This window comes from Vipera berus (genome assembly GCF_964194415.1).
Source record: "Vipera berus genome assembly, chromosome: 4".
NCBI lineage: Eukaryota > Metazoa > Chordata > Lepidosauria > Squamata > Viperidae > Vipera > Vipera berus.
In genome coordinates, this window is record NC_138206.1 from 97716015 (window position 1) to 97730051 (window position 14037).

General features: G+C 38.3%; 1 protein-coding gene across 1 annotated transcript in view; it reads left to right on the forward strand.

The window, feature by feature from the left end:
- Window positions 1-14037, forward strand: part of UBAC2 (UBA domain containing 2) — a 110330-nt gene that overhangs the window by 85775 nt on the left and 10518 nt on the right. The window contains exon 7 of the mRNA XM_081326964.1: window positions 5080-5319. Coding sequence (XP_081183090.1) covers window positions 5080-5319 — 240 coding nt within the window. The remainder of the gene's footprint in view (window positions 1-5079; window positions 5320-14037) is intronic.

Below are 14037 nucleotides of genomic sequence, written 5' to 3' on the forward strand. Positions count from 1 at the left end.
CTGGGCCAAAGCCAAAAGGACGCTCAGCTGTGGATGTGTCTGGTGGTGAAAGGAAAGTCCGATGCTGTAAAGATTTTTTCTCCATAGGAACCTGGAATGTAAGATCCATGAATCAAGGAAAGCTGGATGTGGTCAAACAAGAGATGACAAGACTGAACATCGACATCTTAGGTATCAGCAAACTAAAATGGACAGGAATGGGTGAATTTAATTCAGATGACTATCAGGTATACTACTGCGGGCAAGAATCCCTCAGAAGAAATGGAGTAGCCTTCATAGTCAATAAAAGAGTAGGAAAAGCAATACTGGGATACAATCCTCAAAGTGACAGAATGAACTCAGTTCGAATGATGGAGTCACTGAAGCAGTAGGCGTGAGCTTAAATGGACTCCAGAAGATGGTAGAGGACAGGAAGGCCTGGAGGAATGTTGTCCATAGGGTCGCGATGGGTCGGACACGACTTCGCAGCTAACAACAACAACAACAAAACAACATGTCTGCGTTCACATATTTAACATTAACTTCTTCAATATTAATCTATTCATTAGTGCATAATCCAGTATTTTTTCCCTGATCCTCCTTTCTTCCCCATATTTTTTTTCATTTCCCCCTCATTACATAGTTTCAATTCTTGGTACTATTGATGTATACAAAGTTAGATATAAACATCTTCATCATGTTTTACTAATGTTACACAAATAATATCAATTCATAAATCAATGTCCTGTTTTTTGTGCTCTTATTAAAGTTTGATTTCCCATCAATATTTGTAGTATCTTTGCCAGTTATGCTTTTCTCAATATTAATTACATTCATATAGCTAAAAATTTTATTCATATCAATTCTCTTATTTTCATATTTCCCATATCAAAAAAAGAAAACAAATACTACTTTAATTCTAAATCATATCTTTCATTATAAAAGTCTAATTATATCTAAGTGTCATCTGTTCTTTTAATCATATTCAAACAAGTAATGCCCCAATAATAGGTCAAATCTGCAATTTTTTAAATCTAACTCTTGCTTTGTTTCTTTGCCAAGTAGCTTTCCAAGCCAAGGCAATTAAATCACCCAGGAATTTTCTTTCTATTTTTGTGAAAGTTGCTTGGTATGAGGAAGACAATTTGGGGGGGGAGGGTAATTCCGCCCATTTATGTTCCTTAAGCAACTGCCACTTTCCTTCTCCCTCAATTTGTCTTCCAAGTTGTAATATTTCCCCTGACAGCTATATGTTCCATTTTTAACAAATCATCTTCCTTGTCATCAGGTGTATTTTGCAGACTTAAGGGGTAAAGGGTTTTTTACATTTTCATTGTTATGGATAAGTCTTGCAGTATTTTATTTGTATATGGTAGTTTATATTTCCCTTCTTTTATCTCTTCCATCTCTAGGTCCATTTCCTCTGGTTCATCTTCTGATTCCTGGTTTATTTGTTCATACTTTGTAGTCATTGTCTGGGAACTTTCTAGCTGTAGATTTAATTTGGAGATTTGCACATTTATATTATCTAAATTATTTTTAATCTCATTATGGTTTCTTTTTATGCCCTCTTTTATGCAACAATTGTTTGGTGAATTAGTTGTAGCATAGAGTATATTTCCTTCTGAAAGGTGTTTGTTTTTTCTTGAGGCATCATTCTTGGAGATCCTCTAGTAACACCAGTCTCAGTAAGAGTAGAACAAACTTTCCCCTAGTTTTCTGGTCTTTATATGTAGTCTTTATAATCCAATAGGTTCCAAAATACAGCTCCAGTCCCAAAAGCAATATTTTATAGAGATCCTTTGTCGTAGGCATCCAAAAATTGTCAGTCAGGCAAGGTTGTAATCCACAATGTTCAAAGTGTTCAAAATGTTTAACCTGCTGGAAAACAGCTCAAAAGTCTCTCCCAGCCAGATGTAATCAAAGGTCACATTTTTCTTTCTCTCCCACTAGCTCTTGAGTTTAAAAGTCCAAGCCCAGTAGGTGTTTATAGCCCAAAAAGGTCAGGGTGATAAGTATGCCAAAATATTTTCCTTTATTGCCAGCTGTTCTCCCTTAAGCTAGGAGTCACCAAGCAGTCAGGAAGCTAGTTATAGTGCTGTACTCAAATCCACCACTAGATGTCATTCAAAATCCATTTTCCACTCTTAAGACAAAGGATTGATTTCTTATATTTCACCTCGTTTTTTTCCAAAGAGAAGATCTTAATTATCTCAGTTCTCAAATTTATCAAAACTGTAGCTTTATGTTACTTCCACTTCAATATTGTGTGTTTCTATCCCCCATTAAAATTAAAACGCTGCTTCCATTCACATTCGGAGGTTTTTAGCTTCTTGTGAGCCTTTCCCAGGAAATTCAGTTGTAAAATAGTAAAGAAGAGATCAATATTCTCACCCAGTTCCGAACATGCTGTTTACGATGTGCTAATTGGTGCTTTTCTTCTTTGGTTGTCAGCAGCTAATGGCTGGCCATAGAAATGTAGCCAGTCTTTCCACTGCTGGTTTGGATCACTTTTCTCGAATCAAACAGAAAGACTGCCATCTCTCTGTGACTGTTGAGACACCCCTCCTTCTTCATTGCCTCTTCGGGGCACTTTAGGCCCTTTTTAGGGCCCCCAGCAGGGCAAAATCGGGTGTGGAAGGCAGAGCCCTGCCTTCCTACATCCATTTCACCACGACGCAAAACTGGAAGTCCTGTTTAGTAATGTAATAAGAGTAAGAACACCTCAATCACAAGTGGAGTTTTTATACGGCTAGAGAGAAGAGCTTTCTATGTGGGCCATACAGATTCTTATAGAAATAATCAGAGAGTGCTCAGGGTAAAATTTTCTGATTATTTGTTTGTGTAACCAGTGAGAAATTTTGGCTCTGTCCAACCTGAATGTCTATGTCCCATGTGATCTGTTAGTTCTACCAGGTTTTTTTTCTATGCTTAAAGCAAATAAAGCTGATATTGATAATCCACAAAATCTCAAAACTTGGTTGATTTGTTTTTTCAGAGTAGATTGTTATATATCATATAGAATAAAATATACTAATGAAGTTACCCAAATGATTTGTTTTGCTCAGAATGTTATTACAACATAATCTTGCCAGGACCTCAAAAGGGGCATTTTTCAGGCCAAATGGACAAACAAGCAAGCCCCTGCTAATTCGCAGTTCTTCAGTGTTCTCCAAACTGTCCTCTTATGGTAGTCTCTGTTGTTTCAGAGTAGTTTTAATAAAACAATGTCTTTCAAAGTCCTATTAGTATTGTCCAAAATAATCCAGCCTGCTGTTCTACCATGTATGTATGAATCGACCACTTAAGAGATCTAAACCATAGTTCAATAAAGAAGGTGCTTTGGTTAAAATGCAGGTAATGTAGACATACAAGGGAGTATGTAGAGCCAATCATCTCTAGTCCTATGAGATTTTTTTCTGAGCATAAAAGGAGATATAAGAAGCTATTAAAGGAAAAAAAAATAACAAATATGCCCAGAAATTCTGGGCAGAGATCCAGCAGGCTATAGCAAACAAAAATCATAGGTTATTTTTATTTCTAATATCAAAATCTTCAGTTAACACAGAACCATAAAACAATTAAATCCCTTGACGCTTGATACACACATTTTCAAAGTGTATTTTCACCTATTCGGGATTGTATCTCAAGCATTCCTGTATTAGAAGCCTCTATTTAAAATGGCCCCCAGTTACTGATGTGGAAATACAAAAAGTAATTACACAACAAAAAATAAAAAATTCTGTCTCCTGGAATTCTTATATCCTAAGTAGTGGACATCAAACACTTTTTTTTCCTTATTATAAATTCCTCTATGGTAAATCCTGGAAGCCAATTTGATGTTGTGGTTAAGGCACTAGGCAGGAAACTGGGAGATTGTGAGTTCTAGTCTCACCTGAGTCACAAAGCCAACTGCATGAGTTGAACCAGTCACTCTTTCTCAGTCCTAAGATGCACACAATGGCAAAACATTTCAGAAATCTTGCCAAGAATACTGTAAGGACATGTCCAGACAGTCACCATATTTAAAAAACTGACTCAAAGGTGCACATGCATACACATACACAATTCCTAAAAAACTACTCAGTTTCATCCCACAATATCAAACAAAGGAGTCAAGCTACCATCCAATTAGTTTTCTCTCTGGAATTTGTAAACTGTTGTGTTAGACTTCTCTCTGGATGTATATGTATTATAATGCCAGAACAGGCAGGATTTGAGAACGAATATTGTATAATAAATTGGTGCCTAGCATTATACCATTATATCATCTGGCAGAAAAATATTAATAAACTTCCAGATGGAGTTGTGTCATTATCACAGTCCTCGAAAGCTCCTTGAAATCTCTACATAGCCTAATTTTTGAAATGATGCATCATTCACATGCAAAAGAATGAGGATTGGACAACAAGTGAGGAATGGAGGATGAAAATCTGAACTGACAACAACTACAATATTGTTAATGTACAGATTAAATAATGGGGTGGGGGTGGTTGGGCTTTGGTTAATTCTTTTATGAATTGGAATAGAATTGCCAAAGTTCCTCAAAAATAAAAAGCTCTGTTTTTTCCCCACAAGTTGCTCTGATAATTATCAAGTTGGAAAGTTAATGGCAGACTCATTGAGCAAGTGAAGTTATCTAAATGCCTGAGTATTCATTTCCAATCTTCAACATGCTGTGGTCATCAACTATGAAAGCACAAAAAGGATTTCTAGCAATCAACACATTTGCTAGTTGGCAAGGAAATCATTTTGTCTCTGCAGCAAGTGAACTATTCAAAGCCAAACTGCAAAATGAATCTCAGATGGGTATTTACAAAAGCATCTCAGTTCTTGAACAAACTTCTTATAATCAATAGTACATATCTCATACTCTACTTCTAATACCAGATTAGAACTAGATTGTACATTTATCATAACATGTTCTTGATTCCTTAATGTAGGGGACAGAGAATATTAGTAACTTTGAAGTTTTGCTTTGAAATTAGAAATATATTTTTTGACATCCAATAGATTTTACTGAGGGAACTAATCCTACACTCTGAATTTCCCCTATCAATACATCAATTTCTCAATCTATCAATTTCTCTTTGCTTTTAGATTTCTGGAATGTGCTACAGTAGTAGTATTTTAAAAGTGTACCGCATACTTTGTGTGCCCTCTGGCATAGCAAGGATATTTGCTCAAACTCTTGAACCAATTTTCTCATCGGCGGAGCCCTCTAATGAATTTGGAGTTGGAATGGGAGCAACTATTGATATACAGAGGCAACAGCGGATGGAGCTACTTGATCGACAGATCTTGATCTCTCAGGTTGCTCAGATGAGGCGACAAAGACAAGTAAAGTCCTTTTTCTGCATGATAATAGTTTATTTGTGAAATGGATTTATCCATGTATAAAGTTAATCCTTCATAAAATTTAACAGTCTTTTTACATATTATGGATATGTTCTGTTTATCCACAAAACATTCTTAATCTATTCTTAAATTAATTAGAGAAATCCTTAATGGATTCATTTGCACAACATATCAAATTTATTTTTGATTAATGTTGGTTAGATTTCATGTGCCTGTGTGTGTTTCTTGCTTTAGGATGTTTTTCAAATTCACACCATTTGATCAATTTATAGTTGAATGTATTACATGAACTCATATAATGGTATCTGTCCAGATTTTCCCTTTCCTCTTTTGTAAAACTCCCCAGAAATTAACTTGTAACTTGTCCCAAGAGGACAAACATGGCTGAACTGGTCTTATCTTGGGGTGCAGGGGGCATAGGATACAGATAGGACGTTAAAGGTGACTTAAATCAGAGGATGTTAAACGTGACTTGAACTCAGAAGACAAAAGTTTTCAGATGCTTGGTGGAAAATTACAGTTTGGTGGCAGACTTCTTGCCTGTGGCTGCCTGTGGCTAACTCTTAAGTGCCATTGCTCCCAGCCTTAAAAAAATATATTTGGGTGAATTTATCCTTAATCATGTTAATTCCATGTGCCATGGGGCAGTTGAGTAAGGATAAGAATGACTTCAATGTGATCATTAGCTGAAACAAAAGGAAACTTTTTTTTAAAAAAACCTGATAAATATAGAATTGTTCACAGGATTCATATCTTCCTGATTCAGAGGAACTTAATTTTAGTGGTCTGGTCTACATTAACCTCAGAAAAACTTTGGAGTGGCAGTGGCTTATGCAATCCAGCTTTAAAGTGATGAAATAGTTTCATACTTCCCCTTACAAATTCATTTCCCAGATACCCTTCTTCTTTCATTCATTCCAGTTGCATAAGATGCTCCTCACCATTGAATGTCTTCACTGACGTAGAAATATAGGAGGTGTATTTAAGTTAAAGGCATATTTATGAAACTCTGGTAGGATTCTGCTTCTTTTTGGATCTAATTCAGAAGGGTTTTAAATCCTTACATTGCCAACCCTTTGCAGTTATCGCCTCCCTGTCACCAATCCTATTTTTTCCCTTAAATATGTCATGTGAGCTGATATCTCAAACTCCTTTCTGGTTCTATGCTGGGATCAAAAGAACCGAGTTTGTCTATAGATTTAAAGTGTCATAAAGATTTACTGTTTTATTGTCATTTTCCGTCTCAGTTATGTACGTTTCTTTATAAAGACCAGTTTATTTACCGTATTTTTCGGACCATAAGACGCACTTTTTTCCCCAAAAGTGGGGGGGGAAATGAGGGTGCGTCTTATGGTCCGAAGGTGATCTGTATGGCCAGCCCCAGCCTCCGCAAGTGGAAAGCAAGGGAGATTGCCAGGAGCACGAATCGGCACGTGCTGAGAAACGCCGATCTCACGCTCCTGCACTCCCCCTCATTCGGTTTCAGCTTCCCTTGCTACAAGAGAAAGCAGGCTGAAACAGAGTGAGGCAGATTGCCAGGAATGCAAATCGGCTGATCTCGCGCTGCTGCAATCTGCCTCGTTTCAGCCTGCTTTCTCTTTTACCAAGGGAAGCTGAAACCGAGCGAGGGAGTTTGCAGGAGCACGAGATTGGCCGATTCGCATTTCTGGCAATCTCCCTCACTCCATTTCAGCTTGCTTTCTCTTGTAGCAAGGGAAGCTGAAACCGAACGAGGGAGTTTGCAGGAGCGCGAGATCAGCCGATTCGCATTTCTGTCAATCTCCCTCGCTCCGTTTCAGCTTGCTTTCTGCAAGAGAAAGCCGGGCTGCAGGGCCGTCTCCGCGGGTTGTTCTAATGCAGAGAGGGAAGGACAAAGAGGGAGGTAAGGAACGAAGGAAGGAAGGAAGGAAGGGACAATGGGAGAGGGAGGGAGAGAAAGAGAGAGAGAGAGAAAGAGAGGGAGAGAGAGAGAGAGAGGAGACATTTTTTTTCTTGTTTTCCTGCTCTAAAAACTGGGTGCGTCTTATGGTCCGGTGCATCTTATGGTCCGAAAAATACGGTAATCATTTCAAAATGGTTGTTGCCATATGTGGAGAATGTATGGAAATTATTTGAATTTGCAAAACACTTTTATCACTTTGGGGCTTTGACACCTCTTAAACACAATAGGCAATCTCATTTTGACAGTCTCTTTAGCGAATGGAAGACATAGAAGAGACTGGGGATTAATACAGTGTTGTTACAGAAAGAAAGAAAAATGTTTTCCCAGCCAACAGTTGGGACCTTAGAGATGTTCCTTAATGACTTGCAGTTCAGAAAATGTCTTTACCAGGATAGGAGATTAAAGGCATAGAGTGTGGTTAACATAATTGAAGCAGAATCCAGCATTGGGGACTCTGCAGCAAAAGAAAACAGGATGTTGCTTCTTTTCCTGTCTAGGTTCTTGTGTACAGCTCTTGAAACAAACATAGTAGAAGTTTAGGGGCCCAGAAGATTATGGTACTTATTTCCTTTTATTCTCCAGCTTCCTCAAACTACCAGAAGGATCAAAGGAAAGTCCAAGCTAATAGGTCCTTATTATTTCAGACAACTTGGTTCTTAAACCATGTGAAATTTCACTGGAAGCTTCCATTATGACAGGATTTTCAATAATAAGTATTAACCCTTGCCCTCATCAAAACTCTTTCATCTATTAAAGAATATCAGTGGTTTAAGGTTGTGTGATGAAATGGACAGCTGAAGGGGTGGGGGGATGATGGTAGAAGCATTCAACATCCCAGAAAGGAGGCAGCACATTCCAGAGTTGCCCAAGACAAGAGACTGCAGTCCTGAGTTGGATGGGATGGGGGAGGCTGGAAAAAGTTTACCAAATAGCAGCATTCAGTGGCCTTCTGATCTGTAAAGGACATGACCTCTTTCCATATATCCATAGTTTAAGCATTCCTTGAGAGAAGTAACTGTTTAAAATCTACATGTGATTTGTTATGTAGATTGTCATTTCTACATGAAATCTGAATTGGATTTTGGCAGCTCTAACCTGTTTCTTTTGAGCACAAGGCCTGATGCATATGCTGACATGTTTTCTTATGAACATGAACTGCAGTTTTACATTTTTCCTTGGCGTTACATTTTTCATTCAAAATAGTTTGAATGAACTATTTGATCCCAAAATTATTTCTTTTTTTTTCACTTTTTTGTGTGATGTTACCCTAGCATTCACAAGAAAAATAGATTACTTTCCAGGGAGGATAGTCACATACTCCTCTGTTCCAAAGCAGAGGACATGGTTGAAGATCACATGTGCAATGAGATTACCCCTAGCCCTTCCCTTTTTGATAGAAAACTTTTAAAAAGAAACACAGGAACCAAGTGTGAGAAGAGAAATGGGGATTATTCCATCTTCCAGCAGGCTCCAAATTAACTCCCTCCAATCTTCAGAGATAATGGAAGAGAAATCCAAGAAGAATTCAGACAGAAGAGGATCTATTTTATCCTTCTTTAAAAGGATAAATTAAAGCAGTAGCTAGAAATATTGGGTAAGGTTATAACTTTGATTGCATGTTTAAGTTTAATATGTTGTCTCTGTACTAATTGTTTATCATTAGGAATCTTTACAAAGCCATTGCCTTATATTTTGCTATGATTTGAGCAAGGTGAGGTGACCACCCTGAAGATAGGTGGTAGCAGCATAACTGCAAAGCTTCTACATCAAGGGAAGTGTGTAGACCCATAGGCCTGAGGAGGGGGGTGACACCTCCAGTCTTAGCCATGCTATACATTCAATAGCATTTTCTCTTCCTTTAATTTGGCCAGTTATTTCAGGAGTCTCCAACCCCCGACCAGCACCAGTCTGCAACATGTCAGAAACCGGGCTGCACAAACAAGCGAAGCCCCATCCATGGGATGCAGGCAGCACATGAAACCACGCCCCCTCTGGTCCACAGAAAAACCTGTCTCCACAGAACCGGTCCCTGGTACCCGCTGTTATTTCATATCCTCCATTGACTAGACAAGTTCAGAATACTGAGTTTTGCTTGGAGAGAAGAGTGAAAATTAAAATATCTGTGGCCTCCTTTATGACTTATTACAGGGCTGTGCACTGGTATCATGAAGTATTTATTATTCTGAGATTGATTGAGGGTTGTCAGAGTTTATTATCCTAGTAGGCCAGCAACACAGCAACTTTTAAAGTTTAATTTCTAGGATAACCTATACAAGATAATGACACTTTACAAGCAAGACAAATATACCCTTTACAAATGGTAACAAAATAGGCAACAATAATTTAAAGAATTCTAGGAAGCTACCCCCTGGTACTTCTGTTCTGTTACATCCTGAAAAGACGGATACCCTGTGCAAAGCTAGAAGAAAGCGGAAATTAACTTACCACGAATTCCTGTTATCTGACCTTTAGATGGAAGGCAGGTAGCTAGGTCTCCCAAAAATAGGAGCTTATTTTTCCATAAATGTTATCCTGTTGTTTTATAAAACGAAGGTTTGGTTATTTAATTTGTGACTTCTAAACTTCCTGTAGTTAGATCTAGTCTTATAAAACTATCCATTCAGGAAAAATATTACCATGTAGGGGTTGAGGAGCTCTCTAGCTCTTCTTCTTAACCTGGAGTATAAAAATAAGAAATCAGATCTTGCTTCAGAAAGAAATGCTATCTTGAAGTGACAAAGACCTTCAATAATGGTCATAAAACAGGAATGTACTTTTAGAACATATCTGTTGTTCTTCACAGGCTTACTTAGCTGTTAGCTTTGTCAATACTATGTCTGTTTATTATGATGGTCATTTGCCAAAGTAGGAGGCAATTCCATAACCGACTGATAAGCTGGTCATGGACTGAAATATAATTATCTAATCATGACAGAAGGACAGAATTCAAACTGAAAAATGAAGTAAAATAAGACAGTAGACAAGTGAATTGCAAAAACAAACAAAAATATAAATAAGAGACTTTAAATGTAAAAATGAATCTAAAAATTAGACTTAAATGATTAACTATAAATTTGTTTGAATCTTGTATTCATACAAAATAATTTTTAAAAACTAGAGTGGAAATTTAGTTTTTTAAAATAGTTTAGAGTAAGATCTGAGAGTAAACCCAATATTGATAATCTTTTTAGAATACCTTAAATGATTGAGAGGATATTAAGTGAATATATTGTTCTAAAAAGAATTAATACTTCCGATGCCATTTCCCAGGATATTTGATGAGTTAAGAATAAAATGGCATATAGCACTTTTTTCTTGTTAAGCATATAGCGACATTAATATGGAGATTAGATAAGGTAAGATAGAAGTATTATTCCAATAAAATAGAGAAGGAGGTCAGGCTAAGCAGCAGTAGAAGCAAATCATTCTGTCAGTTTAGCAAAGATTTGAATTTCCTGTTCAAGTAAAAAAGGTTTGTTTTTTTATGTTTTTGCTGCTTGGTAACAGTCATTACATAAAAAGCTGAATTGTCTTCGACCAATTGATTGAGAAAGACATTTTGCAAGAAATGTATCTATTCTGAGATATAGAAATGACTACAAGATCTGTTTCTCATATTATGGCACTTCAATTATGGTATATTTTACCAACAGAATTTTCATTTGGCTGATTTTCTCTGATTTCTAAGATACGAATAATTTGAACTTCTGCTCTGTATAGGTTTGCTTTAGAACAGGGCTTTTCAACCAGTGGTACAGGTACCACCTGTGATACATTGGCACCTAGCAGGTATTACGCGACCATCCTAGAGAAATGGTAGCAGGGGAGGGGAATGAGCTGAACCTGTGGCAGCACTGCACAAGCCTGAGCGAGAGATGGTTGGAACTGCAGAACTGTCAGGGCTCAGCAGAAGCACCAGGATCAGCGCTTCTTTGGGGCTGTTAGGGCTCAGTGGAAGCACCAGGATGAGTGCCAGGCTCCAGCTGGAGCTCGGCGCTGATACTGGCGCTTCTGAGCCCAGAAGAAGCGCTGATCAGCTGGAATGCTGCAGCATCTCCAGGGTCTTGTGATTTACATTCAGATGCTTGGCAACTGATTCATATTTATGACGGTCGCAGTGTCCCAGGGAATAAAAACCAAGCACCCCCCACCCCACCTCGCTGCCAATCCTCAACAGAAATGCTCACAACAATGAAAATCTCGGACAGGAGGAAGAACGCCGCCAGGCGGGCAGGCAGGTGTCTTGCTCGGCTGTGGCTTGGGGGGCACTTTTTTCAGTGCCATTTTAACTTAGAACAGTCACTAAGCGAACTGTTGTAAGTCGAGGACTACCTGTACTTCCTCACTTTTTTCCTTTTTGATGGGGCATCAAGTTTTTGACACCTTGCTAGGCGACTGGTGGTACTCGGATGTTGCCATATCCTAAAAGTAATACAATGGGTGAAAAGGTTGAAAAGCCCTGCTTTAGAACACAGACGTCCAACCTTGGCAACATGAAAAGACTTGTGGACTTCAACACCCAGAATTCTCCAACCAGTATGGTTAGGGAATTCTGGGCATGGACACCCCTGCTTTAGAGCATATTTGAAAACTGCAATGGCTGTCTTTCCCTTGATGATAGTACATAATTCAGCAAGATGCTGTAATCAATGCCAGATGAATTAAAAATACTCAGCACTGTATGTATTTAAAATTTATGGATAAACTTTATACATACATACATACTTCAGATAGTATCAGACCCCCTTCACTTTTGTCAATTTTGTTATGATGTAGCCTTATTCTACAGTTATTGAAATTCATTTTTTCTCATTAATCTACATTCAGTACCCCATAATGACAAAGTGGAAACAGAATTTTAGAAATGTCTGTAAATAAAGAAAAAAACTGAAATATCACACTGGCATAAGTATTCAGACCCTTCACTCACCCTTGGCAGCAATTACAGCCTAAAGTCTTTTTGGGTATGATGCGACAAGCTTTGCACACCTGGGATGGGGGATTTTCTGCCATTCTTCCTTGCCAATCCTCTCAAGCTTAGTCAGATTGGATGGCGACCATTGGTGGACTAGCCATTTTCAGGTCCCTCCAGTAACGTTCAATAGGGTTCAAGTCAGAGCTCTGGCTGGACCACTCTACGACATTCACAGAGTTGTCCCTAAGCCACTACTATGTTATCTTGGCTATGTACTTAGGATCGTTGTCATGTTGGAAAGTGAACCTTTGGCCCAGTCTGAGGTCCTGAGCACTGTGGAACAGGTTTTCATTGAGGATATCCCTGTACTTTGCTCCATTCAGCTTTCCCCCAACCCTGACCAGTCTTCCAGTCCCTGCTACTGAAAAGCACCCCCACAACATGATGCTGCCACCACCATGCTTCACTGTTGGGATGATATTGGGCAGGTAATGAGCAGTGCCTAGTTTCCTCCAGACATAAGATTTAGAATTGAGGCCAAATAGTTCAATCTTGATTTCATCAGACCTGCAACTCTTTTTCCTCACAGTCTGAAAGTCCTTCAGATGCTTTCTTGCAAACTTCAAATGGATTTTCATGTTTTGCACTGAGAAGAAGCTTCCATCTACTACCATAAAGCCCGGATCGGTGGAAGGCTGCAGTGATGGTTGTTCTTCTAGAACTGTGCTTCATCTCCACACAGGATCTCTGGAGCTCAGTCAGAGTGACCATGATCACCTCTCTCTTTTTTTTAAATTAATTTTTATTGCTTTTATAAAAACATATAATAAAAGAAAAAATACATATAAAAAACAAAACAACATAAACAATACAATCAAGAAAAATACAAAAAGAATACTTAACTTCCATTATTCTTAATCTTTCTAATCATTTTCAGGTGACTTCCTCAAGTCTCCCCTATCTGCGTTTCATCATAGATCATCATTAGCAATTTCTATTTCATAATTCTAAATCATATTTAATATCTATCTATATTTAATTTCTTATCATTTAACAATCATTCTTTCATATTATCCTTAATACTAAACATTAAACTCTAAAACTGCAACCTATAAGCACTTCCAAGTCCATTTCAAACTAATTAATATGACAATATTTCTTATGATCACCTCTCTTACTCAGGCCCTTCTCCCCCAATTGCTCAGTTTGATTGGGCAACTAGCTCTTGGAAGAGTCCTGGTAATGCCAAACGTCTTCCATTTGAGAATTATGAAAGCCACTGTGCTCTTAGGAACCTTCAGTGCAGCAGAAATTTTATTGTAGCCTTCCCCAGATCTGTGCCTTGCAATAATGCTGTCTCTGAGCTCTGCAGGCAGTTCCTTTGACCTCATGGCTTTTGCTCTGCTTAGTATGCATCATCAGCTGTGAGGACTTCTATAAAGAGGTGTGTGCCTTTCCAAATCATGTCCAATCAATTTAATTTATCACAGGTCAATTACAAGGTGTAGAAACAAGTCAGCAACGATCAAAAGAAATGGAGGGAGGGAGGGCACCTGAGCTAAATTTCAAATGTTGTTGCAAAGGGTCTGAATACTTATGCCAACATGATATTTCAGTTCTTTCTTTTTAATAAATTTATAAAGGTAAAGGTAAAGGTTCCCCCACACATGCGTGCTAGTCGTTTCCGACTCTAGGGGCCGGTGCTCATCTCCGTTTCAAAGCCGAAGAGCCAGCACTTGTCCGAGGACGACTCCATGGTCATGTGGCTGGCATGACTAGACACCAAAGGCGCACGGAATGCTGTTACCTTCCCAGCGGAGTGGTCCCTATTTTTCTACTTGCA